This window comes from Salvelinus namaycush, chromosome 22 (assembly GCF_016432855.1).
Source record: "Salvelinus namaycush isolate Seneca chromosome 22, SaNama_1.0, whole genome shotgun sequence".
NCBI lineage: Eukaryota > Metazoa > Chordata > Actinopteri > Salmoniformes > Salmonidae > Salvelinus > Salvelinus namaycush.
This window is the reverse complement of record NC_052328.1, coordinates 20,866,506-20,890,234: the sequence shown is the minus strand read 5'-3', so window position 1 is coordinate 20,890,234 and position 23,729 is coordinate 20,866,506. Positions and strand designations below refer to the sequence as shown.

The window sequence follows — 23,729 nt, the reverse complement described above, 5'->3', positions numbered from 1 at the left end:
AATGCAGCCGTTTTTATCTCAATATCAATATTTCTGGGTAACAATTAAGCACATTACTATGATTGTTTTAATTAAAATGGTCAAAAAGAAACAAAAATAGCTTCTTAGCAAAGAGCAATTTCTCAAGGACGATTTTTGCTAGAACTGTCTGGGAGTGGTCTGAGTGGGGAGGGGAAAACGGAAAACTAGATTTTATTGGCAGAACGGTTTGGAACCTTTTCTGGTCTATTAACTAATATCACCAGGCAGGCAAAAACTCCATCCCACCAAAACCAATATTTTACAACTTCATAGTGTGGAGATACACTGAACAAAAATATAAACGCAACATATAAAGTGTTGGTTCAATGTTTCATGAACTCAAATAAAAGATCACAGAAATGTTCAATACACTCAAAAAGCGTATTTCTTTTAAATGTATTTACATCCATGTCAGTGAGCATTTATGCTTTGCCAAGTTAATCTATCCACCTGACAGGTGTGGCATATCAATAAGCATGATCATTAAATAGGTGCACCTTGTGCTGGGGATAATAAAAAGGCCACTCTAAAATGTGCAGTTTTTACACATCACAATGCCACAAATGTCTCAAGTTGAGGGAGCATGCAATTGGCATGCTGACTGCAGGAATGTCCACCAGAGCTGTTGCCAGAAATTGAATGTTCATTTCACTACCATAAGCCGTCTCCAACGTCGTTTTAGAGAATTTGGCAGTACATCCAACTGCCTCACAACCGCAGACCAAGTGTATGGCGTCGTGTGGGCGAGCAGTTTGCTGATGTTAACGTTGTGAACAGAGTGCCCCATGATGGCGGTGTGATTATGGTATGGGCAGGCATAAACTACGGACAACGAACACAATTGCATTTTATCAATGGTAATTTAACTGCAGATACCCTGACATCCTGAGGCCCATTGTCGTGCCATTCATCCGCCACCATCACCTCATGTTTCAGCATGCTAATGCACGGCCCCATGTTGCAAGGATCTGTACACAATTCCTAGAAGCTTAAAATGTCCCAGTTCTTCCATGGCCTGTATACTCACCAGACATGTCACCCTTTGAGCATATTTGGGATGCTCTGTATCGAAGTGTACAACAGCGTGTTCCAGTTCCCGGCAATATCCAGTAACTTCGGATGTGGGAGTGGGACAACATTCTACAGGCAACAGCCTGATCAACTATGAGAAGGAAATGTGTTGCGGTGCATGAGGCAAATGGTGGTCACACACCAGATACTAATTGGTTTTCTGATCCACGCCCCTACCTTTTTTATTTAAGGTATCTGTGACCAACAGATGCATACATTATCTGTACTCCCAGTCATGTGAAATCCTTAGATTAGGGCCTAATGATTTAAAACAAAAAAAAAGTCCTTATATGAACTGTAACAGCTTTGAAATGTATGCATGTTGCGTTTTTATACCCCCCCTCTCCACACACAGTGCAGATGGGGTGAAATCACCTAAATCATAAAACATCATGAACTTCCATGATGCAATTCACTCCAGACACCAGGAAGTCCTTTATGACAAATGATCCACAGGGTAACCCTGAGATCTTAAAAAACATTGGAAAGCTTGTGTCTAAGAAAAGATGACATTGCATACATTTATTAGGGATGGGTGCTAAATTCCAATACATGCATACCGCCACGGTTCTTTAAATGTATATAAAGTGTTGACATTCCAAACACTTGTCTCCCTGCTGTTTTGTGTATTATATTTTTTTATTTATTTTAGGATTAAAAAAAACGGACAATTACATGGGATGCCTTGTTCTGCATAATTTAAACAGTACGGAAAGGAATGGCAATGCTTTAGACATCACAGACTCATAACCCAGCCCCGCCCCCAACCCACTGCCTGCATGCAGCTTCCACTGCACAAAGGCCAAAGGTCATCATCGTGTGAGACAGCTTGCAAAGAGCACGAGAAGCATTCACAGTAAAGGAGGATGAGGGAAGAGGTGTGGTGAAGGGGGTAGAAGAGAAGAGGGAGGGAGAGAGAGAAGACGGGAAAATAAACAAAGTGACTGCAGCACTGGCCTTGGTTTCGACAGGAGAAGGAGCAGCATAGTCCTCCTGATTGTTACTCTTTTCCATTGTCTATGACACAAAAAAGTTTGTTTACATATGTATGTATGTGTATATATAAACATTACAGCTACAGCACCTTCCCCCAACAACGTCAATACCTCACGCATGGTACACGGCCGTGCCAAAGAAAAGAGTCCTAAAAACAATATACTGGTCAGAATATTATTTTTTTCTTTTAAAATTGGCATTTGACATGATGCTCTGCTGCCGTTTTGGGGGAAGCAGGGGAACAAAGGTTCTTCTTTTGAGTTCATATTCAAGTTTGCTCCTTTTTTTCTCTGGTGTACATATCTTTTTCTTCGTGTTCCTATAAAAAAAAAAGTAAGAGTTCACACTTTCGTGATCTGCGTGTGCTGCTCCTCATCAAAAGGTTCGTTTTCCGGATCAGAGTCAGTGGTGTCGGAATATCGATAATGGTCTGGCTCGTTGTCACTAACGTCCGGTGTGACAGATGTCGAAGTGCTCGCCTCAGAATTCGAAGAATCTTCCACGGTTTTCGTGAAATACAACTTCACCTAAAGGAGCGAGATAGGGAGAGAAAGGGGAAGCCATAATATCAGAACAAGGAACCTTGTCAAACAATAGAATTCAGCACTGCCGCCATTGAAAACCAACGTTTCAATTTCATCAGGATTCTAATAGCGCAAAGATCAATTGAGAGATTTACACAACAGATTTGTAGTACTTTCCTCATATTATTAATTGGCCCAGCGTCGCCCGGGTTAGGGTTTGGCCGGGGTAGGTCGTCATTGTAAATAAGACTTTGTTCTTAACTGACTTGCCTAGTTAAATAAAGGTTAAATAAAAGATTCCATTACAACCATTAGTTTAAATGGCTCACCTTGAAATTAGGTGAGAAGTAGCGGTTAGCTTTGTCTTTGTTGGCCTTGTCCAGGTCATTCTTGGTGAGCGCGAGGATGAGGTAGTCCCTGTCGCTGTCCCTGCCGCTGTCCCTGCGTTCGGCACTCTGCGGGGCCTGGGGAGGGGTGCCGATCGTGGACTGGTTCTGAACCCCGTCCACATCGTTCACCACCACCGACCCGTTCTCCACCTTCTCCATGCTCTCCTCCGGTGGCCCGGGGATGAAGAAGGTGTTAACCCAGAAGTGGAACATCTTATCCTGGATAGTGGAGAGGGAGAGGTACTGACTAACTGTAATGGAGTATGTCTGACGATCATTGTGGTTATAGTTACCATGCTAATGCCGGCTTAGAAAAGCTACAAATTTACAGTACATAAGTGTGAAAATCCTTATCAGTTATTTATAGTAACATGATTCAATACATTTTCAGGTAAGCTAGCCAATTATAACGTCAGAGTGCCGTTTAACGTCATTATGATTATCATGTATGATACTATAAGGGACTCACTTAAAACACCTTTTATGATAAAATACCAGGTAAACATTGGAGTGACACTGCAATTATGACAGTAACTACAATGGGGCAGCAATAGAAAACCCCATAACAGCTGAAGCCAAGGAAACCCAGGTGGAAATTAGAGACACTCATGTGACAGGCGGAACTAACCAACCTTCTTCATCATCATTTTGTTTTGCTTGTGAAAGAACTCCACTTTGATGTCTCCACACACGGGCAGCGGCTGGGGAAACTCAAATAGCATGTGCTTTTCTTCCCTCCGCGTGTGAGCCGGGTTGGATGTGTGGATCTTGACTTTAAGTTGATACACCACAAACTGAGGATCTAAAAGGGGTGAGTGTTTCAGAGACAGGGGGCAGAGATATGGAGAGAGGTTGCAATGAAGGGTAATGGCGGTAGAGAGAACCAGACAAGACAGGATACAAGTCTTAGTAGTCTTGGAGTTACTGCCATGATAGTTACAAAAGCAACCCCTAGTTGGGACTTCTCTAAAACCGTGTTTTCCAATATAGGAGGAGAGAAGGAAAGAACCAGACCACAAAGGAGAGGGGGAAATAACCAGACCACAAATAGCACCCAAAAAGAACCAGAACGAAAGACATGGGACCCCATTCTGATGACTGTTGTGCTTTCTTCTATAACAATAGCATTACATTTGTGAGAGTTTGAAACTTCTCATAAGGGGGTGGTTGGTTGGTCTTTGTATGCCTCCACATTGCAATGATGTTTTAATGCTACAACTCCTTCTTCAAGCCTTCACTAGAATAAGTTCTACCTTTCTAGTTCTTGTTGGAACTGGTGCCAAATGAACAGTATATGAGGGAAGGACATCAAAACGGATGAAAGGCTCATTTACCCCAATGCCAATTCCCTTTCTTGAAGCCCAGAGGGATCGGCTCGCTCCTGTTTTTAACGGTACTGTCCCCTTAGAGAGAGAGAAGGAGATTAACTCACAGCCTGGCTGGGCTGGCAGGCTGGGCCTTCAGAACACAGCAGGAACACTTCTAACGGTACAGATATATGCTAGGATATCAATTATATACATACATAGCCACATATCTAAAAACAATGCTTTCAAATGGAGATATCAAATTAAATCTAGTCAACAAGACTTGGGACACATGGTGCAATACATTAATAATTCACAGGAAAAAGAACATGTGGGAACTTCAGACTGTAGATATTCCAAGAACATCTCAATTGACCACTATAAATCCCAATGGCAGAAACCTGCATCTAGCCTATTTAATTCTTAACAATGTGTGATAATGTATTCACCAATGAGAACCGTCTTATATGCTAGTCCATTGAAAAAGGCACGTTCTCTCCAAATGAGCTTCTTACCCAATACACTAGTGATGTGCGGGTTGACTCATAACCCACAGGGCCCGCTGTGCGGGTGGGTTTAGGGTCATCAAATATTGTGTGGATGAAGGGCAGGTGGGTGGCGGGAGGGTTAAATAAAGAGAAAATGCATAACAAATACATAAATGTATGTAATGTGCAATTTATATCTATAGTCTACATTGAGGTTTTCTTAAATTATTTTTTATCTGGAATTAGTGCGTAGCCTAAGCCTAGGCTTTAGGGCCTAACACTGTAGCGTGCCAAATACACGCCAATTGCCAAATGCTTTTGGGAACTTGGGCAGAAAAGGTTCATGTCAATCGACTGAGGCAAAAAAGGATAATGTTAGAGTTTAATTCAATAAGAGAAAAGCTGTGAAATGGAGAGTTGAAAATAAATTAAACGGAGGGCCAGAACAGTAGTCTAATGTTTGGGAAAGATTTGCTGAAGTGGTAGGAGAGGATGATAGCAGTGCCGTCCGGCTATGTTGTGTGTGATGATTGTGAACCTCTATATAAATTTGACAGTCACAAGACAGGGACATCAAAATGGCACATCAAGGTAACTGTACTGTTCAGATGGGTTAAATGGAATAGTAGCCTAACTGAAATACGGAAAGATGTTTAGGGACCGGGAGGTTATAGACTGTAGCTCTATAACCTCGCTCATAGCCTGATATAATATTAACAGGAGTGGAGAAATAGGATTTATTTATTTTAGCATCTTGAGAGAATGGATGCGGACCATCTGTAAATGTGCTGTTTTTATCAGCATCATAAAAGCTGATAGTATTTCAACCACAAATTATGCATCCAAGCCGACCCCCCCTCCCCCCCCAAAAAAATGTGTTGGGTAATTTTAACAGATTTAAATTTCCTTAAAACCAGTCAAACCAATGTCATTAGGAAATGTTGTACTGTTGTACTTATTCTTATAATTTTTTTTAGTTATTGCATTTTCTCCCCGGTACCTAAACATCGTTGTAGAGAAGCAGAGATGAAAGAGGAAACAGAAAGCAAACTTTACCGATGCCAACTAGATTGAATCATTCATTCTATCGATTTATGACATTTTGTTGAGAAAGGGTTTATTTAGTCTAAGGGAAACAAGTAATAACAGAAGAGAAGCTGTATGTATCTATTTATGGACAAGTTGACTAACAAATAGCCTACCAAAATGTCGGAAATTACAAGCCGAAACTTGGGCCTATCTAAAAAGACCTCTTCAAAAAATTGTTGCGCCATCTGACGGTACAGCGCATTTTCTATATTTGCGGGTTAGGGTCGAGTGCAGGCCTCAGATTTGGGGAGGTGAACAAACAGCTGATCTGCACATCACTAAAATACACCTCAGTATTTAGCCAATACTTTAAAATGAGTGCGAACAAGTAACATGATGTTTTCTATCTAGGTCTTTGCAAATAGAGAACGTCAAACTCAGAATAGGGCCCTCTCTAGGGAGTGTTAAGATGGAAAGAGAAGGGTGAGTTCAGAGCAGTTGAGCACATTCAGATGCTAGGTTAGAGCATCACAGATAATCCAAGGAGGAAAAAAGTGCATTTTTGTGCAACAGTGAAATATTGAGAAAAAACAAGAAGATAATCTGTGACTCAGGCACATTAAACCAGAAATCCACATTTCATATGACCAAAATGGAAAGATATTCAAATCATTGTTTCACAGATAAATTCAGCCAAGCAAATTACATGCAGTAGATGTACATGCATAGTCATTCACATTCCATTAGATGAAAAACATAGATCACTACATCTCTTGATTAAAGATCATAGGTGAAAATGTCTACTTGAGCTAGGAGTTGAAGTCTTTGTCTTTCTGAAAATCCCTGGACAACAATAAACGCAGTTATTATATTTGCTATCTGTAAGAGGTCATTGGTGAATTGTTATTTACACATACTGAATTCATCCTCTGAACTACAGAGCAAAACATGTCACAATTTGGATAAAGCAGGTAGAAGCCAGCCTTGCTGAACGCAGCTGAGAATAGTGTCATCCATGTTCTCTTTCTCATCAATATCTAGCCATCTTTCTTAAAGAGTACAAGCAACTGATCAAGAGCTTTGTTGGCTTCAATGTAAAGTACATAATATGACTCTATGCTCTCACTACACAAGTTGACCTGCACCATTCTCTACTACCGTGGGTGGCCGTATACACACCATTTAAAGAGCTACATGCCTACGCCCTGAGTCGGAGGTCAAGTTAAACATGAGTGACTCACTGCAGGTGCCTCCACTGAACATTGGTAGCGTCTCAAACACCATTTTGTGGAAGAGGAGAGCCACAGGCTTGTAGTCCAGCTTGTTTTTCAGCAGGTGGCTATAGTAGTACACATAGCGCCGTTGGCTTGGGATCGTCACTCCCTGAAAAGGAAAGACAACAAAAACAGTCAATGCTAGGGAAGAACCTCAATTTAATAAATACCACAAAGAATAAGATATACAGATTGTGAAAAATATGTCTTGGAAATCCTGTGTGGCTCAGTTGGTAGAGCATGGCGCTTGCAAGTACAAAAAAGTATGAAAATGTTTGCACTCACTACTGTAAATCGCTCTGGATAAGAGTGTCTGCTAAATGACTAAAATGTCAATGTAAAAATTTGATCACTGCAGGTCTATGACAAAACAGAAGATCTAGGCCTAGTCTGCGTTTATAAAATATCTCACACCGAGTACTAGCGTCTAGTGTCTACTAGGGATGGGCACGGTTAATCGAATATCCGAACGGACGTTATTATTTGATTTACTTGTGTTAATTTTTTGTGATTTCTTTTTTTTAGGCTAATTTTGAAAAAGAAAATAATAATTGACATTGGTTTGCTATTTTCCCCACTTGGAATAACAACTACAGGCGCACACCTAACAGAGTTCCCACAACAACTGACCCAGATCAATGTAAAACATTCATCAGAAAACCTTTTTGTAACAGAATCAGTTCTATCATGACAAAAATTGGACTTCTCCGTCACTGTTGCTTTCAGCCAAAAAACAAGCAGAGAAAAAAAACAGCCTGTCCACAGTTCTCCGCCATGTGCATTTGCGTCGTTCTGATAGATCACTATCCGGATATCCGAACAAATAATAAAATGTCATATTATTCGAATAGTTAAATAATGTAAAATGCCCATCCCTAGTCTCCACCCCTGGCAAGTCACTGTCACTGACCTTCTTGTCCCTTGTCCGCACTTCCCCGTAGAAGTCGAGTGCCTCCTGGGCGTCCTGGAACTTGCCACGGTGCAGGAGGTAGGCGCAGATCATCACCCCGGTGCGGCCTTTCCCTGCCTTGCAGTGGATGGCCGCCACATGATTGTCATCCTCGCTCAGCCACTGGTCGAGGTCTTCACAGAACGGCTTGATGAGCTCTAGCTGAGGCGGGTTGTGGTCTTCAAAGGGGTATTGTGCAACTGGCGGATGGAGAGAGTTAGAGCGAAATATAAAGACTAAGTTTCCTTTAAGCAACCTGGCTCTAAAAACATTTTGTTTGTGACGGCGTACCTCTGCAGTTAAATTTGGCAGCATCGTAGTGTCGTTCTGCACAACTGAAATAGGAAGGATATTCAGTCAGCGGTCATGAAGGAGCAATTAATTTGTAAACAAAACATTGATATTAGCATTTAAGTGTTTAGCGGTATACTTACAGATTGTAAATCTTATAATGGCTTTTATGTTTCGAGTCAAGAAACCTGTTGAGGTAAAAGGTAGTTACATTCAAAACAATTCCGCAACTACAGAATTTGACAACATAATGCATCTAATGAGAATGGAAAACACCTCAGGATACTTTATCAACTTGGATTGTTTTGTCTAATGTTGGTCAAAAACCACATTCCACACGCATTGATTTCACAGTCCTCACCAGTTGAGGTCATGAGTGGCTGTTACTCACCGTACAACCTCGTCTATATTGTTTCTGTACACTCCTTCGAGTCGCTCTGCAGGAAAGCCCATAGCAATGATGTTTGGATAGATATCTGTGGTCACCATTGGGTCAAGGACACATACATAGAAGAAAATCCTATATACAGTGCATTTGGAAAGTTTTCAGAAACCTTTCCGTTTTCCAATTTTTTTTATGTTACAGCCTTATTATGAAATGTATCAACAATTTTTTTCCCTCATCAATCTACACACAGTACCCCATAATGACAAAGCAAAAACTGGTTTAGACATTTTTGCAAATTTATTACAAATAAAAAACAAATACCTTATTTACATAAGCATTCAGACCCTTTGCTATGAAACTCGAAATTGAGCTCAAGTGCATCTTGTTTCCATTGATCATCCTTGAGATGTTTCTACAACTTGATTAGAGTCCACCTGTGGTAAATTCAATTGATTGGACATGATTTGGATAGGATCAGATCTGTCTATATAAGGTCCCACAGTTGACGGTGCATCTCAGTGCAAAAACCAAGCCATGAAGTCGAAGGAAATGTCCGTAGAGCTCAGAGACAGGATTGTGTTAAGGCACAGATCTGGGGAAGAGTACCAAAACATTTCTGCAGCACTGCATCTCAGTGCAAGAGGCGTCACTGCAGTCCCTGGTTCGAATCCAGGCTACATCACATCCGGCCGTGATTGGGAGTCCCATAGGGCAGCGCACAATTGGCCCAGCGTCGTCCGGGTTTGGCTGTGGTAGGCCGTCATTGTAAATAAGAATTTATTCTTAACTGACTTGCCTAGTTAAAGGTTAAATAAAAAATAACAAAAATGCTGTGGGGGTGTTTATCAGCGGCAGGGAGACTAGTGAAGATCGAGGGATAGATGAACCGAGAAAAGTACAGAGATCCTTGATAAAATCCAGAGCGCTCAGGACCTCAGACTGGGGCAAAGGTTCACCTTCCATCAGGACAACAACCCTAAACACACAGCCAAGACAAGGCAGGAGTGGCTTCAAGACAAGTCTCTGAATGTCCCTGAGTGGCCCGGACTTGAACCCGATCGAACATCTCTGGAGAGACCTGAAAATAACTGTGCAGCTACGTTCCCCATCCAACCTGACAGAGCTTGAGAGGATCTGCAGAGAAGAATGGGAGAAACTCCCCAAATACAGGTGTGCCAAGCTTGTAGCGTCATACCCAAGAAGACTCAAGTCTGTAATTGCTGCCAAAGGTGCTTCAACAAAGTAAATTATCTGAATACTTATGTAAATGTAATATTTCAGTTTACTAATGTTTATTTATTTTATTATAAATTTGATCCAAAAAAATATAAACGCCTGTTTTTGCTTTGTCATTATTGGGTATTGTGTGTAGATTGATGAGTAGAAAAAAAATATTTAATCCATTTGAGAATAAGGCTGTAACAAAATGTGGGGAAAGTCAAAGGGTCTGAATACTTTTGGAATGCACTGTACTGTATATATATATACAACACCAAAACCTCGAGCTCACAACGTAATCCTATCACAAAAGGTCTGAGGAAAGATCATCATGACGTTTGTATCACCATGTGGGTGTCATTGTGCAGTAATGAACAGAAAGGGAAAGTACAGTGCTGGGCAGAAGGGTTGTGATCAGTAGAATAACAGATGGTGTTGGCTGTGTGAGGGCGAGAGAAGAGGCCGAGAGGACCGGAGCACTCCTAATCAAGCGGGGCCCACATGTGGGTGCACTAGGAGAATTTACACAGCTTGACCTGCATGTATTTATAGAGCCCTAGTTATATTGAGATCGTCGCAGATGTTGGGCTTAATTTTCCTTCAGCCCCAGCCGAATCACATGGAATATTTAACAGATCAAATGTAAGAGTAATGAGGACCCTGCCTTGACGGACAAGAAAAGTATCTTGTTGGGATAAATGGCAATTGGTTATGGGGTTCATGGGGAGGAACAGTGGAGCAGTGAAACACGCTGATGAGGTGACTTCAGCGACGAACATGGCTCCAGGGTGGTTACATTTTGCCACCCTTTGACTTGAATTGTCAAGTTTAATATTTAATTGGTCACATCGGCGGCTAAAATCATGACTTGGTCAAACTAGCATAAAGCAGAGTTTCCCAATGTCAGTCCTGGCCATGGTCCTGCCCCCCCCCCCTTGGTGCACGTTTTGTTTTTTGCCTAGCACTACATAGCAGATTCAAATAATCAAAGATTGATGAGTTGACTATTTGAATCAGCTGTGAAGTGCTAGGGTAAAACCAAAACGTGCACCCAGGGGGGTCCCAGGACAGGGTTCTCAGCTTTCTGTATTACATTTATTTCTCAACTCTCAATATTGACTGTCTGAGTGCCGTTTTTTTAACAAAAGTATCTGGTAGGCTATGGGCTTTGAGATATGCGGAACAGGGGAGCACGCATCTGCCATTTGCAGTGATTACATAGGCCTAGACATCATTGGGAATGATACAAAGTTATTACATTTGCTGTTAGATTAACCAATTACATGGCTTACTAGCAACATATTATATTCCTCAACCTAGCTAATGCATTTGGAGTTTCCACTTCCTCAGTTGGCAAATGAACCCTAAAGGAATTAGCCTATTTGTAGCCACACAAAATACGTATGCAAATTAATTGAACTAAAGACATCACAATTCTGGATCCCTATTTTTAGAGTAAAATATAGCAACAGGCTAATTGTAACCCCAAAATTCATTACAATCACTGGTTTAGGCTGCACATCAAAATATCGTGAATAATACCATCTCAATAGCACTGTGTATGACTTAAGATGATTGCAAAAACGTTTCTATTGACCAACAATTTTGGTGCGACCAAATCATGGGCTGGTGCAACCAACTGAAAAACGGGAGGGAAAGTTAGTCTGGAGCCCTGCTAAACCCACACACTCATTAAGTGCAAATGAAGCTGTTACTTTCAGCTGCATATTGAACATTTTATAGTGCATCTGAGTTTTTTTTGAAAGATACTTTAAACTACTAAACTAATTTCTGTCTCTGGAGGACAAATGTCAACCATATTATGTGTGATCATGTCCATATCAACTTCAATGTCATATCTCAAAACATTATTGAATTGATTGCACATCATCTCAACTCCTACCTGTAACTGACATTCTGAAGCCTGTCTGCCTACATAAGCCGTGGGATTTTGCACTTTAACCACTGACGAAAGGTCACCCTTTTGTACGTTTCCTGTGTCATCGTGTCAGAAATAGAACGGCTGAACAGCTCTAATTTAATATGTCTGTTTTTTTCTAGCAGGTCTAGTAGGTCTCCAAGATTTGACACACCACTGATAACTCTGGTGAGAAAGGTGAAGACTTGACTCCCTTCAACTGCCTCTAATTTCTGCATAATGCATGCACACAAACACACAGTACAATGGCAGTATCTGTGGATGTGATGAACACATTTGCCAAGATCCAATGTAACTTGACCAAAATTTGAATGAAACTAGCAAGAATATGATGCCCTATGTCAGATAGGCGTAGTATCTACCAAATTCCAGCTATGGCATTAAAATTCAAGAGGAACACAATACATTGCATTAATTCAATAAAACACAGCAACGATTTTATTATAGTATTTGCATAATGCCAAGCTACTTGCCTGTGGCCTTCAGCATATGAGCCTTTCTATTACATAGAGGAACATAATCATTTCCATTAATGCCTCAAAGACCTAATTAGGAACCAAATGCAGGCCGTTCTATACCACATAATGGGCTACAACCTCCACCTCTGCCTTTGGTCCTACTGGCAAAATCATTCCACTCAGACTATTTTAAGTGTTTTTAAAAAGCTCCAGAGCTCCTAGGGGAGCTACAGCCCAGGGGGCTCGGCATTCTGCAGCTGGGAGGAAACGCACATACAGGACGCCCGACGGAAGCTCCTCTAAAAACCGGACATTTCAGGAACGCCTTTTCTCTCTGGCGTTTTCAGCTGTCCTGCCACAGCTCTGTGCTCTAGCTAACTCCATGGCTGGGCAACAGAAAAAAAAGAGAGTAGAGGGGGAGAGAGTTGAAAAGAGAAAATGAGAGGAGCAGGCAGAGAGCGAATGATATGGGAAGGGTGGGTAAGAGTAGAGGAGAGAATGTGGGGAAGAGAGCAGGAAAGAAAGTGCTATGGAAAGGTGGTTGGTTAGACAGATGGGGACTCAGGCAGCAATGCTGATACAAGATCACTGGTGCTCTATTATAAGGATTATTCCCAGAACCCTGATACTGCATTATAGGGATATAAACGGTTAACTGTTAATCGGTTAGCTGCCGAAAACACATTTGACCAGTCATGCTTATCGGGCTTTATGTTCATTTGCATAATTTAGTGGAATTAAATTGGCGCGTGTGTATTTCTGTTAGTCGTCATGCATCTTATTTATTATCCAGGCTGTATCACATCCGGTTGTGATTGGGAGTCCCATGGGGCGGCGCACAATTGGCCCAGCGTCATCTGGGTTTAGCCCGGGGTAGGCCGTCATTGTAAATAAGAATTTGTTCTTAACTGACTTGCCTAGTTAAATAAAAGGTTAAATTATTTATCACACATGCACAGCATACAGAGCCTAGTTTGAGGAGCGGAATGGCCCATCACCTGTCAGACAACACGAGAGCAGACCCTTTAAAAAAGCTGGTATTGGAATTAAACATGCTTTTATAAACCCAGTCATTGTGCAACAAATAATTCTAAATGCAATGGCGTGTTAACTGTTTTGATGGCCACAATTAAAAAGAGCTACTATTAATATATCTCAATCTCAACTCTTAATTCAAGTGCGCCTCCTATTCGCATGCATAGGCTATAGTCAACGGTAGGCAGGCTATCAGCTCGTCACCCACCACATTGCAATGTGAGTTTAAGGCAGTATAATTGCTTGAAACCTGAACATTTTACTTAACTTTAAATAACGTGGAATGTCTTACCTTGCTTCAAATTAGCCTAGCCAAAATACAACCATAGAAACATGGATGCAATTATTTTATAAATATTTCCTCATGCCATTAAGCAGCATTTCTCTCCTGTTCTATTGGTTTTCATAACTTTCTTTCGTTGTCCAGAAGCCAAAGGCACAATCATAGTCATATTAGCAACCCATCCTAGTTATTGCTATTAGATTCTCCCTCTTTCTAAGTTTCTAATGGAGATGTTCATCTACGTCACAAATGGAACCGCTCGCATTAGGTGCGTTGCTTAGAACTGTGTTCACGCAAATTGCATTTTGGCAAATGTATTAAAAATAAAGTATTATTACCTGCTTCACTACAGCTGTTGAACGTTCAATAATAGCCTTTTGACTGTAAAACGGAGGGCTTGCTATTGTTGCAAATGTTCATTTAGCTCGTAATGAAATATGTCAGTTCCTTGTATGCATGCATAGTCTTTTCTGTTGGTCACGTTATTTTCCTGTTTGGATGTTATTTTTTATAGTTTGACTGGTTAACCGAAATGTCCATCCCTACTGCATTACATAACTGCAAAGAGCTCATATTGTTTTAAGACACCATGCCAAATCTGATTTAAAAAAGTTTGCGTCCAAAAGTGCCTGAATTTAGATCAGCAGAGAGGGGACTCACACTGACTGGCTGTTGCTCATCAACAGAGGAATTACTGGGGTTGAATGACACACCCCTCTCGCTCCCTCGCGTCTATCTCACAAGCAGAAAACCCCACAGAAACGGACAAATCTGATATCAATATCTCAATAACACCATCTTTACACGATTAGCCTGTTATCCATTAATCTGTGGTTTCTTCTACTGAATGGGTGCAGGGAATAAACTGAGTTGAATTTACATAAACACCTTTCTCCAGTGAGTGGTGTCCATTCAAAACAGAATAGTGGCATTTGACACTTTCAATGTGGGGTATGCTTAATGCTCAGACAGTGACCAGTTTTCCTATTAGTCACATGTAAGTATCAATTTTAAAACAAGATAGAAAAGTAAAGCAAGAGACCCCCTTAACCCGTGCCGCAACTTACATCAATATGGTCTCTACATTATAATACTGTATAGCCTGCCACAACCAGTGGATTCAAACAGACTGTGGGACAAGTCGTTTTGATTTGCTCAGGTCCACAAGTAACTGAACAAATGCCTCACTAAACTGTCACAGGTATTGCCATTAGGGTGAACACCTTCCTACCACACCATAGATAAAAAGGGACTATACAGGCCATTACAGTCCCTAGATTTTTTGCAAAGTGCACAAAAACCTGCTCCAAATAAACATTGTGCACATAATCCATGTCAGAGAAAACTATACAATTAACACAATCCCTGTGTCCACTCTTCCCACTATCTCTCCCCCAAACCCATACAGTGCACTCCCTTAAACTTGTCTTCAATATCAGGGCCAGGTATGAGATGTGCTGCAGCAAGGGACTACCATTCTCACCACCAGCATAATATGGGTTAACAAAATCAGTATAGGCCTAGATCACAAATGTCACTTGACAGAATACATGAAGATGTTCTGAAGTTAACCTCAATAAATTAACAATATCCAATCATGCAGATTCCATTTGGACTTTATTAGCATTAGATCTTCTCAATTTAAGAATTTTCAGGAAGTGGTGCATCAGTGTGAATGTTATTTGTAAAAAGTATATAGTGATTCATTGAAAAGCTAGACATCGAAAATTGGCATATTGAATTAATAATTTGCATACAGATAACATGAACTGAATTGAGGCTCTTTCGGCATTAGCAAGTTTTCAAATGTTTTTTATCCAAGGTTGCCAGATATGTTCCCTATACCCTAAGGGAACCTAATTTAGATCACGTTTGACAGCTAGCTAGCAGCACATGCTGCATGATTGCCAAATTCATGAGACCATATTTAGTTTCTCGATCTGGTTAACAGTGCTTTTCGAAAGGTGCATTGCACCGTCTTAAACATTCAAATCGATTGCTTCCCAACATGTCCAATGATTAAATCTGTGATACATTGGCCTTTGGGCCAACATCCCAGAACTGTCAGGCTGCGTTTACACAAGCAGCCAAATTCAGATATATTGCCCATAATTGGGTAAAAGATCAGAATTGGGCAGCTTATGTAAATGCAGACTCTGTGTTCGCAAACCAAGTTTGCGGTTGATTAGCTGGCCAATAGGTTAGATAGTTTGCTAGGTAGCTAGAATTATGCCTCATGTCATCTATATTTCATCTAAGAGAAGAAAACATTGTTACAGCAGCCAACCAGCTTCCCTGCACTGTCAAATAAGTCAAGTTTTACTGTAGCAAGCAAACCAAATGTTAGTTTACATTACGGAAGGTTGGCTAACATCAGTGGTGGAAAAGGCACTCAATTGTCATACTTGAGTCATTTTCTATCAAAGATATCATTACTTTTACTCGAGTAAAAGTGAAAGTCACCCAGTGAAATAATACTTGAGTAAAAGTCTAAAAGTATTTGATTTTAAATATACTTAAGTATCAAAAGCTAATGTAATTACTAAAATATACTTAAGTATTGAAAGTAAAAGTATAAATAATTTCAAATTCCCTATATTAAACAAACTAGATGGCACAATTCTTGTTTTTTAATTTAGGGATTACAAGGGGCACACTCCAACACCTAGACATAATTTACAAAAGAAGCAGTGTTTAGTGAGTCTGCCAGATCAGAGGCAATAGGGATGACCAGGGATGTTCTCTTGATAAGTGCATGAATTGTACTATTTACCTGTCCTGCTAGCCATTCAAAATGTAAGAAGTACTTTTGGGTGTCAGGGAAATTGTATGGAGTAAAAAAAGGATATTATTTTCTTTAGGAATGTACTGAGGTAAAAGTTGTCAAAAATATAAATAGTAAAGTATAGATATCACCAAAAACTACTTATGTAGTACTTTCAAGTATTTTTACACAAGTGCTTTACACCACTGGCTAACATTAGCTATCTAATAGCAAAGTAGTCATGTCTATAAGGACAATTTGTAGCCAACAAAGTTGAGTAATAATGACTGGCTGCTAACCTGAACCTAGCTAGCAAGCTAAATTGGTCAAATAATGTGTTGGCTAACGTTACTCGTAACACAATTTACAATGCCTTCAGAAAGTATTTATACTCCTTGACTTCTTCCACATTTTGCTGTGTTACAGCCCGAATTCAAAATGTATCAAATGTATTTTTTTCTTTACACAATACCCCATAATGACAAAGTGAAAACATGTTTTTAGAAATGTTTGCAAACGTATTGAAAACAAAATACAGAAATCTAATTTACATAAGTATTCACACTCACTCAATACATGTTAGCATCACCTTTGGCAGCGATTAGTCGTGTCTTTCTGGGTACATTTCTAAGAGCTTTGCACACCTGGATTGTACAATATTTGCACATTCGTTTAAAAATTCTTCAAGCTGTCAAATTGGTTGTTGATCATTGCTAGACATCCATTTTCAAGTCTTGCCAAAGATTTAAGCCGATTTACATCAAAACTAACTAGGCCACTCAGGAACATTCAACGTTGTCTTGGTAATCAACTCCAATGTACAGTTGGCCTTGCGTTTTTGGTTATTCTGCTGAAAGGTGAATTTGTCTCCCGGTGTCTGTTGAGAAGCAGACAACCAGGTTTTCCTCTAGGATTTTGCCTGTGCTAATGTGTTGTGTTTGCCCCAAACGTAACACTTTGTATTCAGGACAGTTCATTTCTTTGCCACATTTTTGGGATATTTAACATTGCTTTTATATTTGTACCCATCTACCAAAAGATGTCCTTCTTCGCAAGGCATTGTAAAACCTCCCTGGCCTTTGTGGTGGAATCTTTTGGAAATTCACTGGGTGACTGAGTGACTTACAGATAATTGTATGTGTGGGGTACAGCGATGAGGTTGTTATAAAAAACGTGTGCACACAGAGGGAGTCCTTGCAACTTATGCAAACGTTTACTCCTGAACTTATTTAGGCTTGCCATAACAAACGGGGTTGAATACTTATTGACTCAGACAGTTCAGCTTTTCAGTTTTTATTAATTTGTAAACATAATTCCACTTTGACATGGGGTATTTGTGTGTAGGCCAGTGACAATCACAATGCAATACATTTTAAATTCAAGCTGTAACAAAATGTTGAAAAAGTCGGGGGCTGTGAATACTTTGAAGGCACTGTACCTGATAATGACAACTAACTAGCTAGTTACTGGATGTCATACATACTTCCTTCAGACATTTCTGCGTGCTCATTTGACAGATCCACCATATTTCAAACATGCTTTCCGGCTTGTCAAAAACAGCCAGTTACCTTAACTAGCTAACGTTAGCTAGCAAGCAATCATCGCTATTGAATTGATACAATATGCATACTCACGTGACTAGTTTACTGTATGATAAACTAACGTTAGTTATTTAAGAAAAGGATACACGTTAAATCCAAGTCGAACCCATCCTCCTGGTATCTCCTTTTGTTCCGGCTGACCATTAATTTTATCTTCGCAGCCATTGTAGTTAACTTAGTGACAGGAGTCTATTTATGAAAAATTATGAAAAAGTATGGTTGCTTTCGCTTGATTTGCCTCTCGATCGCCCTTTGCGCTTTTGATTTTGCAGCTCCTTTCTCGCAATGACAAGCTAGCAAAGCTAGCAGTGGTAGTCGTTGTGAGTAGGATTAACTAGCTAGCTAGAATGTCTTCTCTGGATCATAAAGGCGGGCCTTGCTCTGCTCCTCCACGCAGGCCCAACTTTCCCAATCCTGGAATTTGTTTTCAAATCCCCCCTGAAAAACACATACAATTCTCCTCCCGCCTAACCGTATGGTATAAGAGACGGTCCGAACCTCTTGATCTACAGTAGCCGCCGTGATTGACCGGACAGCGAGGAGAGAAAACTCTCCGGCGCTCGAATTTGAAGACTAACGTTACTCTCGGAAAGGACAGCAACAGTATCCACTCGTAGCTAACGGTAGCAAGCTACAGTATAGTAACTAACTAGCTAACGTTACCCCTTTTTTTTTTTTTTTTATCCAAAAACCTCCTAGCGAATCAACATCGTCGTGAATTGTTTGCTAAAATACACCGGAAAAAGTGACAGGCTCCACCGTGCATTTATATTGTCTATACAGGGATCAAATATGTGCACAGATTCGTTTGACAGATAGCTATGTCCCGGGGATCATCTTTTCGCGTTTCTCTCCAGCTGAATTCTCAAGCTTCCATCATGGCTTCCAACGGAGGAAAAAATGTAGAGCAGGCTAGGTTTTTAAAATAAATATCCTACCGCGGCAAATATATAGTTCTAGGTCGAAATCAAAAACACTTTCTTCCTATCAAATAAATCATTGTTGATTCTCAGAATAGCTATTTATTTGCATAAGTTTTATATCCTAGTCAGTGTATTGTCAATTTACGTTTTTTGTAGTCGGCTAGTTCTTTTGTTGGCAGCGGAAGGACACAATCAGAGCGCATGCAAGTCTCTGTCAATGTGATCACGTGTTTTTTGTAATTAGGGAAGTTTCCAACATAATGTCACTTTTTTCGGTTTAAATTGGGTTATGCTATTTCAGTGTGACTGACAAGCATATATGTTCATGTCATCATATAAAACAATTGAGAGAAGTCAGATACACCATTTTAGTATATTATTTCTAATGTCCTAGTTTTCCTTATTGAATGTATCCATGGGGTCCATTAATTGATTCTGAGACAACCAATTACCTCTGTGTGTGTGTGTGTGTGTGTGTGTGTGTGTGTGTGTGTGTGTGTGTGTGTGTGTGTGTGTGTGTGTGTGTGTGTGTGTGTGTGTGTGTGTGTGAGAGAGAGAGAGAGAGACAAGGGTGGGGTGTAGAAGTGGGGGTGTCTGTCAAACATTCCTTAGACACAAAACACACCAAACATGATCTGTAAAATTCAAAGGCTCAGACCAACTCTCCCTGCCTGAAGCTTGGGATGAACGGCCATTTGTTTGTAGTAAAACACTTCTGACGGCTAGGACTTAAGGGGAAACATCCACTTCCACTCGGTGTCATGAAAAGACCAGTACAGTGCAACTTTTTTTTCCCAAGACATGTTGTCACTCACCATGTGTCTTGATTTGACTGGATCAAATGGAACATACTGTTTTGTTGTTGATGACTCATATTTGATGTTTCTACTTTTTAGACAGGGTTTGGTACACATTTTGGTGACCTAGAAAAAAATGGTGCCTATGAATTGAAGCATCTCCTCTTCTGAGATGTCTTCTGCCCAGGCATACGTTTCATATGTCGCATACCGCCCCAACAGATCCACAGATGGCGCAATCTCTATTGCACTCCACATTGCCCATTTCCACCTGGACAAGATGAACACCTACACTCCATAGTCCTTGCCGATGACGAGCATATCCATAACATGATGCAGCCACCACCATGCTTGAAAATATAAAGAGTGGTATTCAATGATGTTGTGTTTGATTTGCCCCAAGCATAATGCTTTGTGTTTAGGACAAAAAGTTAATTTCTTCGCCACACTTTTTGCAGTATTACTTTAGTGCCTCATTGCAAACAGTCAAGATGTTTTGGAATATTTTTATTCTGTAAAGACTTCCATCTTTTGACTCTGTCATTTAGTATTGTGGAGTAACAACAATGTTGTTGATCCATACTCAGTTTTCTCCTATCATAGCCATTCAACTCTGTAACTGTTTTTAAATCACCGTTAACCTCATGGTGAAATCCGTGAGCGGTTTCCTTCCTCTCCGGCAACTGAGGAAGGACGTCTGTATCTTTGTAGCAACTGGGTGTATTGATACACTCTCCGAAACGTAATTAATAACATCACCATGCTCAAAGGGATATTCAGTGTCTGCTTTTTTTTTTTTACCCATCTACCAATAGGTGCCCTTCTTTGCGAGGCATGGAAAACCTTGTTAAGTACATTTTTTACTCATGAATGTATTTAGGCTTGCCATAACGAATGGGCTCAAGACATGTCAGCTTTACATTTTTTATTCATTTGTAAAAATTCAGAAAACAAAATTTCACTTTGACATTGTGGGATATTGTGTGTAGATCAGTGGCACAACATCTTAATTTAATCAATTTTAAATTCAGGCTGTAATGTGGAAAAAGTAAAGGGGTGTGAATACTTTCTGAAGGCCACTGTATGGGAGAATGCTGTTCATTGACTACAGCTCAATGTTCAACTCCATAGTGCCCTCAAAACCTCATCACCAAGCTAAGGACCTTGGGAGTGAACACATCCCTCTGCAACTGGATCCTTGACTTCCTGATGGGCCGCCCCCAGGTGGTAAGCGTAGGCATCAACACATCCGCCATGCTGACACTCAACATGGGGGCCCTCAGGGGTGCATGCTTAGTCCCCACCTGTACTTCCTGTTCACCCACGACTGCGTGGCCGCGCACGACTCCAACACCATTAAGTTTGCCGATGACACAACAGTGTAGCGACTTATCACCGACTACGAGACAGCCTATAGGGAGGAGGTCAGAGACCTGGCAGTGTGGTGCCAGGACAACAACCTCTCTCTCAACATCAGTAAGAAAAAGGAGCTGATTGTGGACTACAGGGAACAGAAAACCGAGCACGCCCCCATTCACATCGACGGGGCTGTAGTGGAGTGGGTCGAGAGCTTCAAGTTCCTCAGTGTCCACATCACTAAGGATCTATCATGGTCCACACTCACCAACATAGTCGTGAAGAGGGTACAACAATACCTTCTTCCCCCTCAGGAGGCTGAACAGATTTGTCAAGAGCCCTCAGATCCAATTTTTTTTTTTTACAGCTGCACCGTTGAGAGCATCTTGACTGGTTGATCACCGCTTGGTATGGCAACTGCTTGCCATCCAACCGCAAGGCGCTACAGAGGGTAGTGTGTACGGCCCAGTATATCACTGGGGCCAAGCTCCCTGTCATCGAGGACCTCTATACCAGGCGGTGTCAGAGGAAGGTCCAAAGAATTGTCAAAGACTCCAGCCACCCAAGTCATAGACTGCTACTGCACGGCAAGCGGTACCGATGCACCAAGTCTGGAACAAATAAGACCCTGAACAGTTTCTACCAACAAGCCATAAGACTGCAAAATAGTTCACCAAATAGCTACCCGGACTATAACCAAATAGGCTCCCGAGTTTGAGCTCGGTTTTATCATAACTGGCCGTGATCGGGAGTCCCCATGGGGCGACGCACAATTGGCCCAGCATCGTCTGGGTTAGGGAAAGGTTTGGCCGCGGTAAGTCCTCATTGTAAAATAAGAATTTGTTCCTAACTGACTTGCCAAGTTACTTTTTGCACTAACTTTTTTGACTCATGACATACGCTGCTGCTACTGATGACTATCTGTCACTTTGCTCCTAGTTATATGTACATATCTACCTCAATTACCTTGTTCCCCTGAACATCAACTCGGTACTGTTAGTCCATGTATATAGCCAAGATATCATTACTTATTGTGTATTTATTACCACTTTTCTATTATATCTTTATTTTCTTTCCTGTTGCTTACGAACCATGTGACAAATACAATTAGGTTTGATTTGATTGTTAGGTTGTTAGCTAAAGTTAGCTAAACTTTGTAGTGGCTGTTTAAAGAAAACTGAACCATGGATTACAGTTTCTCCTGGCCGATAAGACTACTTTAAGGGTGAGGAAACATCTAACATCAGTTGTATAATAGTAACCTACGCCTTTAAGATTTGGTACCTGATGTGAAATTAATTTACAGAATTAGATGGCAGTGTGTATTTTCGGATATATATTTGTCCCCCAGAGATGTGGGTAAGGAACAATGATTCACACAAAAATCTCTAGTATTTGGGAATACATGGTGTCACAACTGTCATGATGTGCCCTGGGGTGTCACGTTCTGACCATAGTTCTTGTGTGTTTTGCTTGTTTTAGTGTTGGTCAGGACGTGAGCTGGGTGGGCATTCTATGTTGTGTGTCTAGTTTGTCTGTTTCTATGTTTGGCCTAATATGGTTCTCAATCAGAGGCAGGTGTTTTGTGTTGTCTCTGATTGGGAATCATATATAGGTGGCTTGTTTTGTGTTGGGGTTTGTGGGTGGTTGTTGCCTGTCTCTGTGTTTTCTCTGCACCAGATAGGGCTGTTTCGGTTTGCCACGTTTGTTATTTTGTTAGTTGTAAGTGTTCACAGTTGCGTCTTGTTTATTAAAGTCATGTTGAACACGAGCTACGCTGCGTCTTGGTCCGATCCCTGCTACACCTCCTCTTCAGACGAAGAGGAGGAAGGCTGCCGTTACAGAACCACCCACCAATCTCGGACCAAGCAGCGTGGCTACGGGCAGCAGCAGCAGCAGCAGCGGCCCATAACACAGGACTCCTGGACATGGGAGGAAATTCTGGAGGGTAAAGGACCCTGGGCTAAGGTTGGAGAATATCGCCGCTCTCGTGAAGAGCTGGAGGCAGCTAAAGCCGAGGAGCGGTGGTATGAGGAGGCAGCACGGAAGCGTGGCTGGAGGCCCGAGAAGAAACCCCAAAAATGTATTGGGGGGGGGGATAAAGGGGAGTGTGGCGAAGTCAGGTAGGAGACCTGCGCCAACTTCCCGGGCTTACCGTGGAAAGCGAGAGTACGGGCAGACACCGTGTTGTGCGGAAGAGCGCACGGTGTCTCCTGTACGTATGCATAGCCCGGTGCGGTACATCCCAGCTCCACGTATCGGCCGGGCTAGATTGAGCATTGAGCCAGGTGTCATGAAGCAACATATCTGGTCTCCAGTATGTCTCCTCGGGCCGGTGTACATGGCACCAGCCTTACGCATGGTGTCCCCGGTTCGCCAGCACAGCCCAGTGCGGGCTATTCCTCCTCCCCGCACTGGTCGGGCTACGGGGATCATTCGACCAGGAAAGGTTGGGCAGGCTCGGTGCTTAAGAGCTCCTGTACGCTTTCACGGTCCGGTATATCCGGCGCCACCTCCTCGCTCTAGCCCAGTAACACCAGTGCCTACACCACGCACCAGGCTTCCTGTGCGTCTCCAGAACTCTGTTCCTCCTCCACGGACTCTCCCTGTGGTGCGTGTCTCCAGCTC

General features: G+C 41.5%; 1 protein-coding gene across 2 annotated transcripts; it reads right to left on the bottom strand.

The window, feature by feature from the left end:
* Positions 1-1,703: 1,703 nt before the first annotated feature.
* On the bottom strand, positions 1,704-19,084 carry LOC120017655 (phosphatidylinositol 3,4,5-trisphosphate 3-phosphatase and dual-specificity protein phosphatase PTEN-like). Of its 2 annotated transcripts, XM_038960566.1 has the most exons (10): positions 18,112-19,081; positions 8,731-8,815; positions 8,483-8,527; positions 8,340-8,383; positions 8,010-8,248; positions 7,067-7,208; positions 4,336-4,404; positions 3,634-3,803; positions 2,942-3,220; positions 1,704-2,615 (listed from the first exon to the last, which is right to left on the bottom strand). In XM_038960566.1, the coding sequence occupies exons 1-10, from the start codon at positions 18,188-18,190 to the stop codon at positions 2,430-2,432; spliced, it is 1,338 nt and encodes a 445-aa protein (XP_038816494.1). In that variant the 5' UTR covers positions 18,191-19,081; the 3' UTR covers positions 1,704-2,429. The 2 variants fall into 2 exon arrangements, with proteins under 2 accessions (XP_038816494.1, XP_038816495.1); XM_038960567.1 differs by lacking the exon at positions 4,336-4,404 and having other exon boundaries at positions 18,112-19,084.
* Between the last annotated feature and the right edge of the window lie 4,645 nt (positions 19,085-23,729).